Source organism: Melospiza melodia, chromosome 1 (assembly GCF_035770615.1).
Source record: "Melospiza melodia melodia isolate bMelMel2 chromosome 1, bMelMel2.pri, whole genome shotgun sequence".
Classification (NCBI taxonomy): domain Eukaryota; kingdom Metazoa; phylum Chordata; class Aves; order Passeriformes; family Passerellidae; genus Melospiza; species Melospiza melodia.
In genome coordinates, this window is record NC_086194.1 from 36,176,215 (window position 1) to 36,196,946 (window position 20,732).

At 37.3% G+C, this 20,732-nt stretch overlaps 1 protein-coding gene across 1 annotated transcript in view; it reads right to left on the reverse strand.

Moving 5' to 3' along the window:
• Positions 1-20,732, reverse strand: part of RFTN1 (raftlin, lipid raft linker 1) — a 94,219-nt gene that overhangs the window by 35,471 nt on the left and 38,016 nt on the right. The window contains exons 3-4 of the mRNA XM_063154101.1: positions 18,413-18,599; positions 8,279-8,387 (exon numbers count right to left, since the gene is read on the reverse strand). Coding sequence (XP_063010171.1) covers positions 8,279-8,387; positions 18,413-18,599 — 296 coding nt within the window. The remainder of the gene's footprint in view (positions 1-8,278; positions 8,388-18,412; positions 18,600-20,732) is intronic.

Here is a 20,732-nt window from a genome sequence, read left to right on the forward strand (position 1 = left end):
AGCACAAAGCAGTGTCACTAAACATTACGTTGATGTAGCAATTTATGTCCCATCTTTTTAAATATTTCTGGTTCTCTTGAAGGTTCCCTACCCTAATTAGAAAATGGATGACAGTCTAAATTAAAGATCTGTAAAACTACACCTGGCAACAGCATGGCTGAATGATAAAATCCTCTTTTTTGGAAAGTACGTGCTTTACTCTGTAGCTCTCAGAGTCATGTGAGAACCCACGTTCAAAAGCTATTTTGAACAGTCACATACAGGTTCTCTTTTCAAATCTATTCTGAGTAAAAACACTTGTCAGTTCCATTGTACAGTCCATAAAATGCTTCTGTGTTTCTTCCTCCATTGTCAGCTCCATAATAATCTCCTATTGACAGTGAGCATGATGGTACTCTTATAAATATGGAAACTCAAGGATATAGATCCCATGCTGAACAGAATCATACACTTTTGTCAGCTTCAGCAATTGCTTACAAGGAGATGCTGATAACATCCCTGTGGGACAGCACACAGAAAATCAAACACTTCCAGCAAGCTCAGGGTAGTATTCCACCAAAATCAATAAAAATGTGAAACAACACACAGCAATTTAATAATGAGGATCTCTCCCAGACAAGAATTTCAAACAAATTATTTAGTATGTGTTAGGAATTTCCCTTAATTCTTTAAGGGAAAATATCCAGGAGCTGGATATTTTTGAGATATGTTCAGAGAAAAAGCAGTTTTACTAATGTCATCAAGGCACTTGAGTTTACAGCAGTCCAAAATGGTCTCAAGGCTTACACTTTCTGAAGACCTGGAAAAAACACCTTCAAGACTTAGGCATTGAACATTTCATTAGTAGGTTTGCTAGGTGGTTTATTATATAACAAGGTACTGAAAGAATTTCATAGAAACCCAGAAACAATTTATGAAGAACGCACATATCAAAAATGCTCTTAGAGAAAGGTCATTTTCCAGGAGCAAGGAACTGATTTTCTGATGGTCAGATTCATTTAGTTAGCTCTGCTGTGAACTTTGGAAGACTGCTACTTAATCCTACTGATGGCCAAACATATGGCCTTGGAAACAATAGCTGGTTAATTTTGCTCAGAGCTGTCTATTTAAACCAAGTGTGAACTGTCTTAGTCAGTAAAAGAAAGGTCTGTTTAGTTGTTGTTTTTAAAAGAACAATGTTAAAGGCATTAGGTATCATAATATGCACCCGAAACCAGATCAGTTCATTTCTCTACCTTCTGCTTAGGATTCAAGCAAATCTCCTTTGGAAACAGACAGCAGCAGAGATCTTCATGCAAAAAACCACGACCTTGTGGTTTGAGGACAATGCTATGTACTGCATGCCAGGAGATGGAACTGGGAAAGTATGCTCAAGACTACAGCCTTCCAAATCTGTCCTCCTTCATTAATATTCAGTAAAATATGTTTCATCATAAACACTGCACATCCCCCTTCCAGTTTGCTCATTTATGGAAACAGATGTTTAAAATTAAGACAGGCTTTTAGTCTGCCCCTTACATTTTCCGTAGGTCTCACATGCTCCTTTCTTAGAAGACAGGAACAGCCATCAAGAGTTTACTGCTTATTTTAAAACCAACTAAGCTTAGCTAAGGCTTTAAAGGAGGATTTAGCTCTTTCTATATGACTCAGAACTTTTGAAACTTTGGTACTTTTGTATCTCTAGTAACACATTACAAAAAAAAAAAATCTGCTAATCAAATAGCAAAGTATCAACTGCTCATAGATTTCCTACCCTATTACTCAGGACTGCTTCACTGCTTGCACATTTCCAAACCATGCAACCTTTCTGACTAGAACGCTCCTTTGTTTAAGCCTGTACTTCCCATGCATTTTTAACCTTTTCCAGTTTAGACGTTCACCAAATTTTGTTTTTGAGATAGATAGTTCACATTCGTATACATAGAAGCAAATATAAATGTAGCTTTTAGAGAGTGAAATCCCAGTCTACATTCAAGTTTTCAAATTATCAAGTATTTTCACGGTCAATTACATCAAAATAGGCCATGAGGGATAAAACACTGGAGGGATGCCTTGGAAAATGCTGCCATAATCCCAAACCATTGATCTGCCATTTTAAGATCTCACTGCAATTGTGGCAGAGGCACAAGACCTAGAACAGGACAGAGAACAAGGCACTGGACAAGAAAGCAAGCTTTGCAGTTTTACAACATGTTCCTTGGTAGCAGCCTCTGCAGAAGGGAACTGAAGGCCACAAACAGCACAGGGAGAAGAAATGTACTGAAGCGAGGAGCTACTGCAACTTACTGCTGTGCTGAAAGAAACAGAAGGTGGGATCTTAAGGCAGTGCTGCAGGAGATACTAAATCACAGCAAGCTACACATCTCCTGCTACTTGAGCCAAGAAAGGGGTGAGATTAACAACCTGGAATTCCTCTCTGGCTCACATTGTATTCACTCCTGAGGACAATGCAGAACAGCATTGAACAATATAACCACGCCACACATGCAGTGCAGCACTTGCTCCTTTCAACATATTTCATTAGATGACAGGTCTTGAAACCACTCTCATCCTCTGTGGTCCTGGATGTGTTGATTCTTCTCAATCCTCACTTTTAGCACCTGTTCCTTCACTGAAGGCAAAGAGTGAACATTGCTGGCCACACGCTACAAAGATTCAGTGAGTGTGGTATTTGTCCAAAAGCCACATAATATATCTGCATACTCCCACATTTCCTCTAACTCTGAAAAAAAATCCTGAAATTATTCACATAATTTGTGAATAATTTGTATTGGGAACAACTGCTAGAGAGCAGCCAGCTATGCTCATTCAAACTAAATATTTGATATTCACTTTAAAAATAAGTCTGTAGAAATTCCGTCCCAATCTCTTGCTGTAGAGACCTGGCATTTTCCAAATGCAGACCATGTTCTGTGCAGCAATCTTTAGTGAGTAACTCCTACACTAACTGGTGAACATAAGCAAGAGGAAAATATAGATTTATAGATTATACAGAGGTGTGTAGTTGATTGTTATAGCTAAAAACCATTTTAGTAACTGGCGATAATGTGATTCCATATGAGTGATTTTAGTCTATCTCTGTTCTAGGCAGTGAAAACAAACCAAAAAAAAAGGTTCAGCGGTATTTTAAAAAGTAGGAATTCAGTCTCAAACTTACAGGCTTTACATTTACTTTGCAGGGAATACTACTTTTATTTTTATATCAACTGAAGAGTGTTTCTTTAAAATCACATTGTTTCATCAAGCCATCTGTTACTCGTAGCCAAAATTACAATTTGAACAATTTGCTGGTAATTTATTTTAGCACAGTATAAAACATTATCATATTATTGTTATTTTAAAAGTTATTTTTTCCCACCAGACAGAAGTAGGATCATTAAAAATATCAACTACATACTTTATAATCTATTTTTATCTTGGGCAAGGGGATGACTTGAAAGCTGATGGGGGCAAAGGATTATAAAAGCACTACCAGGCTCCTGGGAGAATCCTGAAAATAGTTTTGCAATGTCCATGGAAGATATATATCAACACCACTCTTCCAGGGCTTAGTCAAAAGAACACAAGTTGAAAGAAGCTTAAGCAGGAACAGATGTTTCCCTTCACACCAGGCTGTTTAAAATAGAGTATATGCTATTTTTTACCATCTCTTGTTATATATACACTAAGAAAATGTTAACAAAATGCACTTTAATAAATATTATCACAGCAGATTACAAACAGCTGAACTATTGATGTTGAGTTTCAAGTTCCACTTCATGACCATATCTACAGTTAACATCCAAATACTTTAAAAAAATAGGGGCTCTGTTTGCACTGAAAACATGCAGAAAACAAAGCTGTCAGCTAAGTGCTCAGAAATGGTTTTCATTACAATGCACTACAGAAATAATATTGTATTGTTCTCTTGCAAATACCCTGGAGAGTGAAGGTTTTGTGGTGGGATTTTTTTGGGTTTGTTTTAAGGATAGAAATTATTTTAGATGAGATTGAAATCACATCTAGGTAAATAATTCGAGGTAATAAACAAGACTCTAGAAGGGCCATTTTTTAGCCCCAAAGATAAATCTGAACTGCTTATTTATTTGAAGAACAAACCTCTGAGCAGTATTAAGCACTTAATTTTTTCCCATTTTCTCTTTTACTGCCACCTGCTCTGACTGTACACCCTGCAGGAAACTTCTGAACAGACCAGCTAAAACATGTGTAAAATAAAGAATAATGCTTAGGATTACAACAACCATTTAAGGTCCCCTGGTACCAACAAAGCAAACACAGACTTCACAGAAGAGAGCCCTGTAAGCCTGCAGCATCTGAGTCAAGAAATCCACAAACACACCAGTGTTCCTAAGAACCCATGAGCTGCACCTCTTTGTTCTTTCCAAAAAATAAATCTAAATTTAAAGATTAAGACAAGAAGAATAAGTAATGAAAGAGACAAGAATACGACAAATGTTGGAACAGCTATATGAATCCCAGCATTTTTATTATTCTTATTATTATCAGTAAAAATTATAATATCAATAATGTTTACATTAGTTATTTTCTAGGAAATTGCAGAGTTTTGTCTTCTCATTTCTTTGTCATGCTGTTAACTTAAAAAATAATCATATAATATTAGGGAGACATTGATATGTTTATCTTCCATATCCTCTTGCCATTTCCTAATTAGATGCTGAAGAGAGTTGAAAACCTCAGAAGCTGAGAGTTCAGAATCATTTCATATTGCTTTCATGCAAAATACAGATATGAGAAGCCCCTTGTTTTGATCACACAAAACAAATTTTCATTCTGATGTGATATGTAGAAAATAAGTGAATCACTCCTCTGACTAGAAGCATTTATGGAAAAGATTTTAAAAACTCTTAAATTTCCCTAGGTATTTAGCTGTTATTTTAGAGGAGAAATCAAGGTCCTCCTAAATACTTCAAGCCTGCTTCGATCTTGCAACTTAAAAGAAGCTGGACAATGAACCTGTGTCTTAAGAGCAACACTAACACAAAAATTCTTCACCAATTAGAACTGTAACACTGATGCCTCTCCAGAAAACAATGCACATGAGCTAAGACAGCAGTAATTCTGAAAACTCCAAAACAGCTATGGATCAATGGAAGGGGCCTGTTAGTTCTAGACATGTACCAGATTGTAGATTCTAGACATGTATCAGATTGATACAGAAAACAGAGGTCATGAGAAATATATCTGGCATTCACATATGATTGTGTGTCCAAAATAAATCTTTATTTGGGATGTCAGCCTAGCTCCTCCTTCTCTTACTTGTCTCCATAGACTCCAGAGAACACTCTCAGATGAAAACATGATAACAGGATACACAGAAACAAAAAGCAACTAAGGAAGTAATTAAAAGCTACCCTATTTGACATGAGACATAAGTCTAAATATTACAAAATATGGTATCTTAGAAGTAACATCTCTACTTTCAACAATTTCAGAATGATCTGAGTCCCGGTGATCAAAGTTCAAAAGTTAGCTCTGCTTATTATAAAGCAGGTGAGCAAATCTTTAATGTCTGTTTAGTCTGAGAGCAAAAGACAGCCGTGTTAATACCAATACAGCAGTACAATATGTGCACAACAGTTTAGTTACTTCTTTCACTGCCCACAAATTATGCATCAAAGACACCATGGGACTGTTTGAGCTCTTTAGGACAGGTTAAGTCACTCTAGATCCACATGGGTATCAAAGAACAAGCACACTGTGGTGATTTTAAAGTATAGGAAAAGTAGATTTTATGCAACATCATGTCCCCAATATTTAAATGTTCCCTGTCTTGCCATAGCCAGAAACCATGGCAGAAAAGCAGCAGAGACAATGGAGAATTGTCTCTGCAATGATGCCCAGCAGCACAGAAAGATCTCAGCCACAGAACAAAGGTTTGACCAGAGAGTCTTCTTTGGCATTTCCTAAATGTTTTATAGTCAACATTCTACTGAGACACTTTGTTTTGGTGAGCAAGAAGCATTCTCCAGGTAAAACAACCTCCATGTTACACATTATATAGAGTTATAGAAGAAAAGCACATACTACCTATTGTAAAATTGTATTGTGTTTGCAGAAGGAAGCAGTTAATATTCAATATTAAGTACAATTTCAATGCAACAAAAAGTCAATCCAGAAAACGTATTAAAATTGCATCCATGTTCAAACTCAAGGTAAGTCATACTTGCTCAGCAGTGCACAATAAAATGAATAAAATTAATTTTCTTGGTCTATAGGAAATTTTTAGTAAGCTCAGGGAGAAAATTTTGACTTCTTATTCTATTTTGAAAATATGGCTATTCTATTTGGTTAGGAGTTTTTTAAATACAGTAACTGGCAATACACTAAGATACTAAAACTGCTAAAAGGCTCTGTAATGAACAGCTTCTGAAAAAAAAAAGGATTTCCCTGTTCAATTAAAACATTCTATTAACTTCAATTGTATTCCACAGTTTGAGAAGAATTATAAGGCTGTTCATTTTTTAAAGAAAGGAAATGCCTTCTCTAACAGCTTTTTATTACTACTTTGTTTGAAGAACATCCTTTATTTTTCCATTTATTTTGTTTGTAAACATGATTTATATCTGGTTTATATGCCCTTAAAAGCAATGGATATTTTTGTTGCTCAGACAAATTAGTTAATATGACAATTAATTCCTACTCCCAAACAAGTCTTGTTTCCTGAGTTAGATTTACATGAAAGTGTTGAGACTTTCACAATGTGCATAATCAGATACAGTGACACAGCATGCACTTGACAGCAACAGCTTCAAAGAACTTCAAATTTCTCTACATCAAATAACATCTAAGGCTGAGCGACATACTCAACCTACAGAGAAACTGTAAATATACATTCTAGCTATTAAAATTCAAATTATTATCTTTCAAAAGGGGATCTTCATAACCCCACAATCAAATGGCTTCTATCAACAGCAACATTTCTATGTCTAGAAAAGCATTCTAAAGAGTCTCGGAATTGGATATTTATGGAAATAAGATGACTCCTGGATTGTCATTTTGTTTTCATGTTATCCATACTCTTTCTGAAGTTACAAATGCAAAGACATTTTCTGTTTCAATGATGCACAATTTTGCTACCAGTTGTGACAGTTATGCCTATTATTCTACTCTGACTCAAAGAACTGAAGAACAAAATCAAACATGTTGAAACTGGTACACAATAACTACACCAGTTTTTCCTAAGTATGAATATACTGAAATAATCCAAGATAACATCAGAATAGTAGTGTAATGACACAGTTCGACCTGAAACAAAATTTGGGCTCACATTTTTGAATGCTGTATGTGTTCAGAAAACTTCAGTTTGTTCTGATACCAAAATCTATATATATTTAAGCATCAACTAGTTACAGCTACATTATTTTAATCCAGTTCTTAAAATTCAGAGTAAAAATAGAAGACTGAAGATCAGTGTAGTCTGTCAAGCTGAGTCCCCATCAAGCTCATAACGCCTGTGCTGTAGTTTATTCTAAAAATTTTATTAACTATTATCACTGCAAATGGACTAAAGCTAGGGAAGTGTGCCTACTCACACCCTGTGGCTAAATAAATACACTACTCAGTGCTAGTTTATATAACATGCAACAGAACACAACAGATGCTGCAGAATTTAAAACAAGCACAATGTGGATCTGTTTTCACTAAAATGGACATAACCTGCTAATTTCCAGTCTGGCAGAATATTATAGTGTCAAAAATAATTTTAAAAAGAAGGCCATAGATAAAGAATCGCAGGGTTCTCTTCCAATTCCCTAATATACATTTAATACTTAATTGAAAGCAACAGTATTCTGGTTCACAAAAGTATTAGGGTTACCAATACCAGCTCTATGAAACACCATGTGATACTGATACAAAATTAAATAATCTGGGGGATAAAAGGCCTTTTAGGTAAAGCACTATCCAACAGGATATCTGGATACTAAAACCAGAAACTATATATATTGTTTCAACATAAAATGCACATTGTAGGACCATCTTCTGCATTGATATCATCTGTGGGAGGTCATTTTCCTGTGACACTACAAATAAGTTTTTAATAACAATAGGATCAAATTTGTTTCTCTCAAGAAGTATAACTGCTGTTCAGATACTTTAAATTACAAAACAACAAATTCTAGTACAGTATTCCAGGTGATACATATGTCCAAGTGATACATATTCCTACTGCCAAACTGACAGAACTAGAAACAGTAATTATAGTGCAAATAAAAGCATACTGTGTTCTGGGGGGTTCCCCCCTTTTCTTTTTACTCACTTTCTTAATAAAATCAGGCATCTCCTTTTTCTGTGAAAGGTGGTTTAAAGAGGAGCAGCATTCTACCTCCAACACATATCCTTCACTATTGACGTCACCTTTTGAAGACCTAAAGAGGCAGACAGAAAAGAAGAATCAATTTCTGTTGTTACACTGGATACCCAGACATCCCATTTATATGTATTTCTCCTGCAGAGCCAAACTTCAGACAAAACTTCGGTTCCAATACATTCCTCCCACTGAGGTCAGTACAGTCATGACAAGTGGCAGCTACAGTATGTGACCCACATGCTAGGGGAGCAGATCACACCAATGACCACCAATGGTGGGATGCTTCAGGGATTTCCAGATTTCTTTTTCTGTCCAAGAAACATTTTGGCAGCCTGGCATCTACGGCCAACACCAAGGAGATGCACGGGTGATAAAGCTCAGGATACACAAAAAGAAAGTTCCAATGCTATGGTCCGACAGATGGTCTGCACCCCATAACATGCATTTCAGACAGCAATTAAAAGAAACCTCTTCTCTTTATCTAGAACTATTCCAAGACAACATCTAAAATCAGGGGCTAATCAAAATAGTTTAACCTTCAGTCTTAGCTTATGTTCTGTTTTCAAGAAATGTAAAGCTGTGCCTGAAGTCCCCTTCTCTTTCAGAAGAGACTAACTCCTAAAATAATTCAAAGCAAATGCCATCTGCCATATGCATTTGCTGAACAAATGAGCACTGTGGAAATAAGGTATTGGTCAAAATATGCCAAGGGAATATTTGGAAGTTATACTGAATGATTTTCAGGAACAGTCTGCAGACAGTGCTACTGAAGGCAGTTTTCATCTCCTCCTGCCTCCCATGAAAGGAAACTGATACACCTGACCAATAGAGGATGTCTAGACAATCACTTGCTTTCTCAGGTTTTCAGAAGAACACATGGAAGAACATTAAAAATAAAAGCAAGCTTGTCATTCTTGGGATCACTAACAAAGCAGTTAACTAACATTTCCCAGAGAATCAAAAGATCAAGTTCCAAGTGAAAAACTAATCCTGGCCAGCAGTTGTTTGATGCCTGGCTACCTAGAGGACAGAAAGAAAGGCACAGAAGTTTGAACTGGGAGTGCTGAGGAAGCAGCAAAACAGGGGCTGGGCGGGCTTGCCATGCTTGCAAAAGCCAGCCTGTGCAAAAGGCCTGTTCTGGGGACTGGGACTGTGTGACACAAAGCTTCAGCTGCAGATGGTCCCAGGGGCTTTCCCGTGACACTTGCAGCTCCCCGGAGCCGTGCGGTGCGTGGGCTGCTGACTGCAAACTGCCAGTGTTTCCTAGGCAATGCTGCAGACATCTGCTGCATCTGATCCTCCCACTTTCACACAGGCCACACTCTCACCTCATTGCTCTTATCTCACTTTTACCTGAACAGGTGGTAGCAGACTGTGCATTGTTTGGTAACACTGAAGACCTTTCTCTATATTTGTTTTTTCCCTCTTTTCTAGGTTCTTCTTACAACCTGTGCTTCCATTCTCTACTTCATTCTGGACAAAAATTTTAACAAAGTGTTAAAATAGAAGTTAAAGTGTTCATGAAAACTCTCCAAACACCTTTATAGAATTTACACAGGTCATTACTGGGGGGCTAACAGTATTCCAGAACAACTCCTCTGCAACAGGCACACATAAATTAACTTAAGAGCAAGAACAACTTTGTCAAGAAAATAAAAAATAATTTTGAGAGGCACAACATGTGTACTACAGAGAATCATTTTTGCTGTTCTAAAGTCCTAGATAAGAAAATCCATCCTGTGCAGATTTTCTGCCACTGATGTAGAAATCCTCCCTGCAACTGTACTTACAACCAGACCTACTTTTTTTTTTTTTTTTAGTCTGAATATGACAAACAGGAAAAGTAGCCCTGATGTTATCTAGCCACGTTCTAGACAGAAATAATATGAACTAGGGCACTCTAATGCTCAAGCAATCAATTAACTATCAATGCTGCCACTCAACACTGTAAAGTCAAGTCCATACAACATCAAGTGGAGCAAATGCAACTCTCCAGTGCTTTGGCTGTTGTATAACTACAAACCAGAGGCGTGGTACCAACAGGCAGCAAGGAACCAAGCCCTTTTTAGACAACCAATTCCATCTTAAGGGGACAACTGCATAACACTATAAATGCAAGGAACAAATATCTCCACTATTTCCCTTCTTGGATAGAAGCTCCCTTCCAGCCCAACTGAGGAAGCCACTCCCCTCCCTGAGACTGTAAAATGCTGCAGCTCAAATTCAAAGTCAAGATATCAAATCCAGGAAATTAAGTATGTGTCATGCTATTTTATGTGCCCACCCATTTGGCAAAGGCTGTTCATAACTCTGGCACTGCTGTGACCTACATGAAAATTCACTATTCTAATTCCTCTGAAAGAATGAGACAGACTGCATTTTAAAGTTTAAATACCCTGGCTACCTGAAAAAAAAATCCTTTTCAACCTGTATTGATAGTTTATAGACAGGTACAAGGAAGAGAGAAGCTGGCCTTGAACCACTCTCTCCTAATTCCTCTCCTCCCCCTGAACAGCTCTCTGAGCTCTGATTTTGTGCAATTTTTTGAGGACTTGCTTCCAACCTCTCTGAAAGGAGTAAGAGTTATCTGAGATACAGATTATATGCATAAAAATATAGTGCTTATTACTGCAGCTGCTTAAAATGTCCTGTTTAACTCCTTTAAAAAGCACTTAACTTTAAAATACACTTGCTGCTTGAAAATATTTAATTGGAGACAATTTACTCCTTCTGTAGCAGTTTAGGGGCTACCTCTGCACTAGGGCTCATGAAAGAAATGGCATCAAATATGATTGCACTCTGTTATGAACATTATTTTACAGAACACACTTAACAGATCCTACTAAAGGCTATAAAATCCTTAGTTAATATCTTCCAATAGAAAGACTCTCTATTTCCAAGAAGTATACATGCTCTCAAGTAAATTATGTCTGTATTTGTTAAAAGCAAGTCTTTGTTTATACTGGTAGTTTTTACCTTTTTAGGAAAGATTTAAAAGCCTGCTATTCTGTCAAAAACAAACAGAAAAAAAGCCATACCTTTTCATGTGAAAATAATAAATACCTGTGGATGTCAAAGACCACAAAAATAATTTTCTGAGTAAAGCTACGTGGGCAAGGAATTGTTTCCAGTCTCTATGCAATAAACAGTGCATTTCATATGTGTATCAAAAAGTAGTCATAAATATCATAAAAGTCTCTCATTAAACTCTTCAAATATTATTAGTACAGCCATAGAGAAAGTGATAATTATAGATACAGCTAAATTCTGTATTAACAGAAATTAATATCATCTTAGTTTTATTAATTTAATGGGACTACTTTTAGGACCACTTTCATTAGAAACTATGAAGCAGGACCCCCATAAAATCTATCAAGATCCCAGAAGCCAGAGAAAAAGTCCTAAGAGCACAGTTCTGTGCACTTGCATTCATCTGCTCTCTTCTGAAAAAAGACTGATGTCAATCGTGAGAAATAACCCAATAATCCATACCCAGGAGTCTCTTACCAGTTTTATAGCACAGGATGTTACTGGGAGTCCAACATATAAAATACTTTAAAATTAAAGCAATGGTTTATGTAAAGCTGATTTTCACTTTCCCATCATAAAATATTTCTCAACAAAAAGGAGAAAAGAGAAATGCTGAGATCAGTTTAGTCAAAAAATATGTAAGCTCCAGCAGTTCTGAAGATCTTCCTTTTCTTCTGGATGCACAGTCATCAAGTTCTTAATTTTCTTTTCCTCCTCCTAAGTTGGAAAACTGAATCTTCCTCCCTTCAATCCTACAAACATTTGGGTGTTTTGTATTACCTTTATTCCTCTGATTAAAAAAATGGCTAGGTTATTAAAAAAGGTCCAGCTCTGAGAGCAGCACACCTGGATACACAAATGCTGTGCCCTTCCTGGAAGGCAGGATGAACTGGAGAAGCTGCTACGTCCAGACTCACTACAACACCCTGTACTCACTGCTACACGTTTGGGATGCCTGAGAGGGAACACAAGGGACAGTGTGAACAACACCAGCACTTTCCCTGCAGTGAGGAAGGACCCTGGGTTTAATTTGTTTTTGTTATATATTGTTTGTTTATCATTAACAATTTTCCTGGAGAAGGGCTCTTCTGCCACTGAAGGTAAACTCAGAGCTCACCATGGACAACCTTAATCATAGGATGGCAAAGAGTTGAGGTGGAATTTCAGACTACCTGATGCTGAGCAGAGGGTCAGCATTCACAGGCCTGGTGGTGTGGGGGTAGAGGGTACCCTTAAATTTTACCAATATGGAAAGGGCTGAGGACCACAGACTTCCAATAAGTGTAATCCTGAATCCTGAACAGGGCTTCTAGTGCCACTAAACAAGAAGACTGTACATTGAATAAATAAGATTTTAACTTATAATTGGAAATTCACTGGCCAAAAATATGTTACAATGGTTGTTTCACTAGGTTGTCATTTCCTGCACAGCTGTTTGCTGTTAAGCACCATTTCATGGTAGAAAAACCATAACCAGCTGTGGAAAACCAGTAACTCACGCAGTAACTATTAAAGCTGACAACTTGGTGTCCCTTACAGACTGGATTTCCAGCCCTTTTCAGATACAAGAAGGAACTGAAGAAGCCAACATTTGGTCCTAATCTTCCTGAAGTTCCCAATGCCCATGAGCTCAGCATGCCAAAACACACTTGCAAAACTGCAGAGATGCTCTAAAATTACTATTTCATTAAGATGATGCTAAGAATATGAGCAGAGTTTTGAGATTTTCCACTACACAGGAATAGCTCTACCACTCAAATAGAACTGTACATTCATAACAAACTGGTCCACATTACAAGAACAGTAAAACCACACCAAAGTGATTAACATGAGCAGCTGGTATCTCTACAATTTCAGGTTAAATTTCCAGCAAAATTAGAGTATCTGAAAACCAAGAACTCAACAACTAAAAATCCATAGGTTTTATGATGCCCAGCCAAAAACCACACACCATTTTTTATAAAAATAGAAGCAGGTATATTGCATGCTAAGAGCCAAATCTAACCCATGTGACACTTTTTTAATGTTATTACCTAAGCGTTTTCTTTATTATAGGAAATCTTATCACTGGAATAAATATTATTTGTTAGTAAAATTTATAAACTTTTTTTAATGACAGTATATAAAGTTTCTTCAGAGAAGTTTGGGCATGTATTGGTACACAGGCATCTTTAATGTGCAGTGTTTATAATTTTCAGAATACAGATGAAAGGACATTTATTTTGGGTCATTGTTAGAAGTTATTGTGAGGAAATAAGTATTTCTTTGAACTTGTAACAGATAACAAGCCTTCAAAACTCAAACCATTGTCCTTTGAGCTAAAAGAAGATAACTGTTGACTCTTGGGCATGGAATAAATATTATCTTTTCATTAAGTTAAAATCAGCCTGCTGAGAGCAACAACACAGACTACATTTGCACACAAACCTGTATGATCCCTAATGCTCATGAAGGCAAATTCAGACATTTCTCATCTTCAAGCTTAAATCCTACATGAAAACCAAATAGACACATACACACAGAGATGCATTTATATGCAAAATAAAAATATATTTTATCTATGCAAAGTACCTACTTTCACCAAAGTGAAAACACCAAAGAGAAATACCAGCAAAATCAGGAAACTGTAAAAATCTTTGTTTACTATTAAACTTTTGAACTCAGTCTGTCATATTCCTTCGCAGATAAATAGAGTTGTTGTTATCCAACTGATGATAGTTTGAATTTGTCAGGACTAACAGATACAGGAATTATAGAAATAGAATTAGAATCATCTCATCAAATGAATCTCTACAACACTCGACACCTCATTATTTTGCAGAAAGGGAAAACAGCTGCAAAGCTGTTTGAGGTCAAAACAGAAATTTAGAACATTTAGAAACTCTAAAAAAATTATGATTAAATTAAACTACTTAGTCTACTTCTGCAGTGCAATGCTTCCCTGTTGGTTGCTTTACTGACTGAAGGCAAAACCTGTAGATGGTACATCCTAAGACACAGTTGGAACAATGGAGAGAAATTCTTTGGAATACCATTTATACCCCCTGCTTCTCTATCATGGTGCAATAAAGCATCTGCAAACATGTCAAAACTATTATAAGCAGACAGTTTATGAGCCCCAGATCCTGTACCTTTCCTGGTAAAAGAGAATGGAGGTTGCTTTCCAGTGCTGAACACTTAGAAAGGGACATCAAAACATTTTAACTGACACTGAATTTTGAAACTTTAAGATACCAGACAGGGGTATCACACTGCAGATTGCTGGGAACAAGTTAAAGCTGCTTTGTGCTATGGTTTTGTTGTAATTTTGTACAGGGGCTGACTTAGCAATTTCTCTATAGGAAACAGATAACCTGCAACAGCCACAAGCTGTCCAAAATAAGAATGCACCCAAGATACCTGCACAGAGATTGTTAAAAAAAAATAGCCAGTGAGTGTGGAAATAAAAGGTCAAGGAGAAAAAGGTTATTGCAGACACAAAGAACTACTGATTTCTGCTCCTGGGGGAATGTAAGAATGTGTTATTCTCCTCATCTTGGTTAGCCAGGACCTCCCAAACACACAGACCTCCCCCCACTCCTTCCATCAGCAGAGCGCCACTGTCACACGTTCACACTTTTCAGGTACCAGCTTTTATTCCCTTTCCTGAGATTCTAAGTGTAAATCAGTGTGAATCTACTCTTCTCAAGCAGGAGTGTGAACAGCAGGCCACACCTACGCTTCACTCTTGGGGCTTTCCCCTAAATTCAGAAAAAAATAAAAATCTGCAAAAACCAGGGCTCAGAGTTTTCTTCACACAACTGATACAAGATTCTTCAAGATTTCTTCCTCAAGAAACCCACATACCTCAGAACTCAGCACAGACAACAGAACAGACAACTGCCTTTGAGTTAAGTCCACTGAAATTTAGAGGGGGAAATAAAGTATTCATGAGCATTGAATGTATTATTCTTTTATCTGACTATATTCTATGTGACTTTCAAACCACTTTCCAATCAACTGCTTAGTGTACACCATGCCATTAGATGCTACAGAAATATTTAAATTTATTATATTAAATTTAATGAGAGTAGTGGCAGAGTTTATTAATAACTTGTTAGGCTACCTTCATGCCCAGTGCCTCTAAAGAGTTAAACACCCCTATATTTATTTCACTTACTTTAATTGAACGTGATGCCTTCTGCACTGCAAACAATTACATTGTTGATTTTTTAAAAAGCTGTCCCTTAATTCCACAGTTTCCCTAACACTTTCAGTGGATAATCCTTGATTTTCAACATGTACACCTTCCGTACATGATAGGGATGTGTCTTCAAACGTCCTACAGCAGGAATGACTCCTATTTCCATATTTACCACAAATGATTACATAGCCAAGATAACAAAGCCAGCAATACCAGATTAAACAGAAAGCTATCAAAGTGACTTTAAAAGTCACCTTAATGTACAATGCCATTGCAAATTCACTAGGAATATTGTGAAGCTACACGACAATGGCAAAATAGGATAAAAATAACACTAACAGGTGATTTCCATGAATTCTAATGCACAACGTGCCTCAGCACTACCTTTTCCATTTTATTGTTGAGCAAATTCAGGCACTGCAAATCTCACTGACAGCAGCAGCATGGTGTTCCTGATATCCCTCACCTGCTGTAGCTGGCACAGCCTGTTCCTACCTTTGGGGGGGCAGAGCTATAAAACTAAGTCCTCAAAGCACAAATCAACAGTATTAATTTTAAACCATAAAACTGACACTGAAAGATGCAACACTGACTAAAGACTAATTCAAGCATTCAGTCTCTGTATAGATGGAATTGGCATTAACTACTGTAGGCACTAATGCAACAATTTCATTTCTGTTCCATTCAGAGAACAAAAAAAGGAAGGTGGAAAACACACTCTGTATCTGCCAGACAATGGACAGATGAAGTGCAGAGTGTTGGAGCCACCTGGGGTGAAACACCTGCAGTGAGAAAAGAGCTGCAGCCTCAGGTGTTCTGCAGGAAGTGCCCAGGCCCCCCAAGGATGGGCTCCACACCAAGGTACAGAGTTTTTTATGACTCTCGGCTCCCCATAAATACCATACCACCAAAGGGATGGATTTGTACTCCACAGCATAAATGATGTTACCAGTGATCCTACAACTGTGGCTGGACTACTTTTACTCCTAAAATCTTATGACAGAAATAAACATTCATCTGATCTTAGCCTAAGCAGATCTAATTTCTACCCATGATTTAACTGTGATATACAGAGACTGCCTTGAGATGACAAGACACCTGACAGTCCTCAGGGGGAAAAATATAATTTCATCATTATCAGCAGTGTGATGAGAAAGGTTAATTAAAACAATTACAGTAGGTCTTTTTTCTTCATTCTGTTAGATATTTTCAGTCCCCAGCTGTTTGTGGAATGACATGAACTTGCAGTTCAGATACAAGTGGTCTCTATGCAGGCCATAGTTATCTGAAATCTGTGCAACACCCACTCTCTTCATCACACTTGGCAATGCAAGTATTTGTTGTACTCACACACTATGGGAGAAGCTGCTTCCATACTCTCAGCCAAACTCAGGAACATCTAAGCTACATGAAACATCAAACTGATGTAATTTCCCTTTTGGTACCCGTTTTTTTCCCGCTTCACCACGTCCCTTCCGCTTCCCTAGGCAGTCAAAAATGACAGATAAGAAAATGCAGAGAAATGGACTGTGACTGTAAAAGGAAATATAATTGGTTCAGGACTCTCTCCTGTCTTCAGTTTTGTACAGTCGTTTACAGCTGTCTAAAGCCTGTGACACTGGCACCCAAGTGAGTGAGCAGGCAATTAATATTTTGTACTCCTCCACAATCCCTCTGCACAGAAGTGAACTACTGGACACAGTGTGAGAGCAGTGACACTGAGCACTCTGGCTTGAGGACCACATCAGTGAGAAGGAATGGGCTCTTCCCTGACAGGCCTTCAGAGCTCAGACCTAGAAGATGTTGAACCCTCAAGACCCCTAACCAACAGAAGTCCTTAAGCACTTATTTAGCGTTACAAACTCATGCATGTAAACACTTTCATTGCTTGCAGCATGTGCAGGCAGGGAAGACAAGGCCCCAAAACCAAGCAGTCTCAGCCCACCATCACTCAAGTCCACCGTATAAACCAGCTACATCCTTTTCTTCAAGCATCAGCACAAAGAGAGGGACCAGGATTGCCAGATGGAGGTTTAATTATCTGCCAGCCTTCAGAATTGGTCATGGTAAGAAGGGCTGGACTGGGGAATGCAGCTGGTGTAGGAAACTGGAGAGAATGGCTGCAACAATACAGGTAGCTGCAGAATTGGGGATGGTCAGATAATATTAAATTAGGTTTTAAATCATTAACTAAAAATCATATGTGTACAAATATCCACATTTCAATTTTCATCTGGGCTATTTAACAGCACATCCTATAGATTTTTTTTTAGAAATCAAATTAAATCATAAAAGATCAGAATTCCTGTTTCTTTATCTATCTTCAGATTTTATGTAAGATATTCTTAATGCATTTTAATAAGTGCAAAAAGCAGGAAAGCAATCTTTTTATTTATGGAGTTTGCACTGACTAAAACTTGTACTGTTTAGAGGAAAGCAGGGCCTAAATTCTACACATAAATTTAAGAAGTATGCGTTCTCAAAGTAATTGTGTTAACTGTAACCATCTAAACACAAAATATGCCTTTTCTAAGCAAACAATTCTCCTGTCATAATTTAATCTAATAAATTTTTAAAGGGTACCAACAAGACCATCCTCACAAACTGTCATGCATAGGGCTTGTTTGTTTGCCTCTCATGACAACACATCCCAAAATACAGAGCATATTTCAACTTGTTATTCTCCAAGTCGCCTGCCAAACTGCAGACAAATTGTAAACATGAAGAACATGTTAAGCCTATTCAAGCCCACAAAAAAAAAAAAATCAAGTCTTGCACAGTAAACTCTGCTATAATTTCCTGATGTGGGTCAAAACTCAGCAGGAAATCACATTGTCTATTTTTATCCCAGTTCACTGGAAGTGCTTTACCTTTCTGTTTTCTTGATAAGCACGGCCCTGAAGATTTGTTCCTGGGGAGTTTTCTCTTTTTCATCAGTTGGTTGCACAAAAGGGTGGACAGCAGCCAAGACAAAGCCCTGCTGGTACAATTCTTCCAGCTGAGCTGGAAGATCATACAAGGAGGAGAGCTTGATTGCAGATGATCCTGGCAGCTCAGCTGGAAACAAAAAGAAAATGGTCAATAATCTGACACTAGACTATCATGTATTTTAAAATCCAGACTCTTCAGAGTCAAGTAAGCTTCACACTGATCTACAATATGAACACCAAAACTGACCTTTCCTGAGACCCATTTTGTATTTCATATTTTAAGCAGGCTGTCTTGGCGAAGGACTTGTATTACACAAGAGACTCGTGCAATTAAACAAGAAATTAGATACATTAAAATGCCAAATCTACTACACAGCCTGGCAGAGATTAGTCGAAGAATTTAATAAAAACAAAGCAGTTGGTCAAAAGATATTCTAGGTTTTAGTAGTTGTCACAGTAATGCAAGTAAAGAAGAGTAAGCCATGAGTCAAAAAAACAAAACAAGAGAAAAGAGTCAATGAAGGCAGAACATGTCAAATTCAAAAGCTATAAAAAGAAGTATCAATCTACACAAAATCAGACTAAGATATCTCTGATGCAAGGTGCTGATGAGACCAAGTATCTGCCAAAATGTCTGAAGATAATTTTGTAGGTATATTGATAATAGGAACATTGAGTGATGCATACCTATAGCAATGAGAAACCTTTTAGAATAAACACTAAATCTTATACCTCAGGGTTTAAGCAAACCCATACATATTAGAGGTGAGGATGAGACATAGTATATGAAAATAATCCTTCCCCAATCTGCTTACTGCAAGGTTTTATGCCATCCTGTCAAGTGTTTGTTGCTGACTCCTGTCAGACACTTGACATACACATGGATATTTCAGTCAGTATAGCAATTGCCCTTATTTCTTTGGAGTCTTGTGGGATTCAAAAGAAAATCCCATAAATCACCTAAAACAATCTTTTATTTCTTTCTTCTCTGCATCAGTAATTCCTCATACACTTTTCATATTTTATGGGAAACGACATCTCTCTTTCCTGACCTTTGCCTCTTCATTTCCATCTCGCTTGGAGGATATTTATTATGTCAGCAAAACCACACCAGGGCATACAGGGTGGTGAGGTCCTGGGTGTTCTTCCCTCCCACTAAAGAAACCAGGAGGGAGGGGATGCGGAAAGAAACACAACAAATGCTGCCAGCACCTTCCAAGCCTTTGCTAAAAAAAAAGCACTGGAGAATAGTTTGTATGAAATAAGTGGGCAATGCAAAATAAGGTTTCATTGTATACTGCTTTTTCCATCAAACTCTATGGCTACCCTTTATGAATAATTTAAGGAGTTATCAAAAAACTAATAAATATTCAAACCAAATAACACCAAGGAATAATTTAAATAATAATAGAATAGATCTGCTTAGTATGTTTTTTTCCTCATGTAAGACCAGGTTCTAGAAGGGAATAATGGAACTTTTTGACCAGGAGTTTAAGATGTAGAATTTTTTATTATTTTTACAAATAAAATGAGATCCAAGCAACATGCACATTGACAGACAACAGGGCTCTACCTTCTACAACAGCATACAAATCACTTCAGAGTCATAAAAAGAGACGGCACAATGAATAATGCATAATAAATAATAAACCAAACAGTTACTTACTGGAGCCTACTGGGGATAAAAATAGGGAAACCCAGATTTTAGAGAATTCCATTTTTCCTCTTGTACTCAGAGACTCCAAATATTTTTGACTACACTGCAAGTAATTAATTTCTAAATGAGGGGTTTACTTGGATACAATGGAATGACTAAACACTACTCAGTACTGTTAATTCTGCTCAGAGTGCTCCAATTTTTAACCATCCCCTATGAAAACTGATGCTCGCCTGGAGTATGTATGTAGCATCAGGATTCTTCTGAGGATAGCTTGAGTAAGATTAGTAAAAAGTCTAGTCATTAACATGGGAGACTGGCTGCTTCCTCCTAAAAGCTAAACATGAGGAAAAAGTGTGGAAATGCATGTAATTTGAGCCTTGGGATGTAACTTGATTAAAAAAGAAACTTAATAGAAAATAGAAATGGGTGGGATCATCCAGCTAGTTCATCCTGCTACCTAGAGGCAGGATCAGTTCTAGTTTAGTTGTTTCTCCGTTTTTCTCATCTATTTTTAAAAACCTTTAGTAATGGAAATTCCACAAGCCCCTGAAGTCATTTTTCAGCACTTCTCTATTCTTCCTACTTAAAACCCTTTCCTAG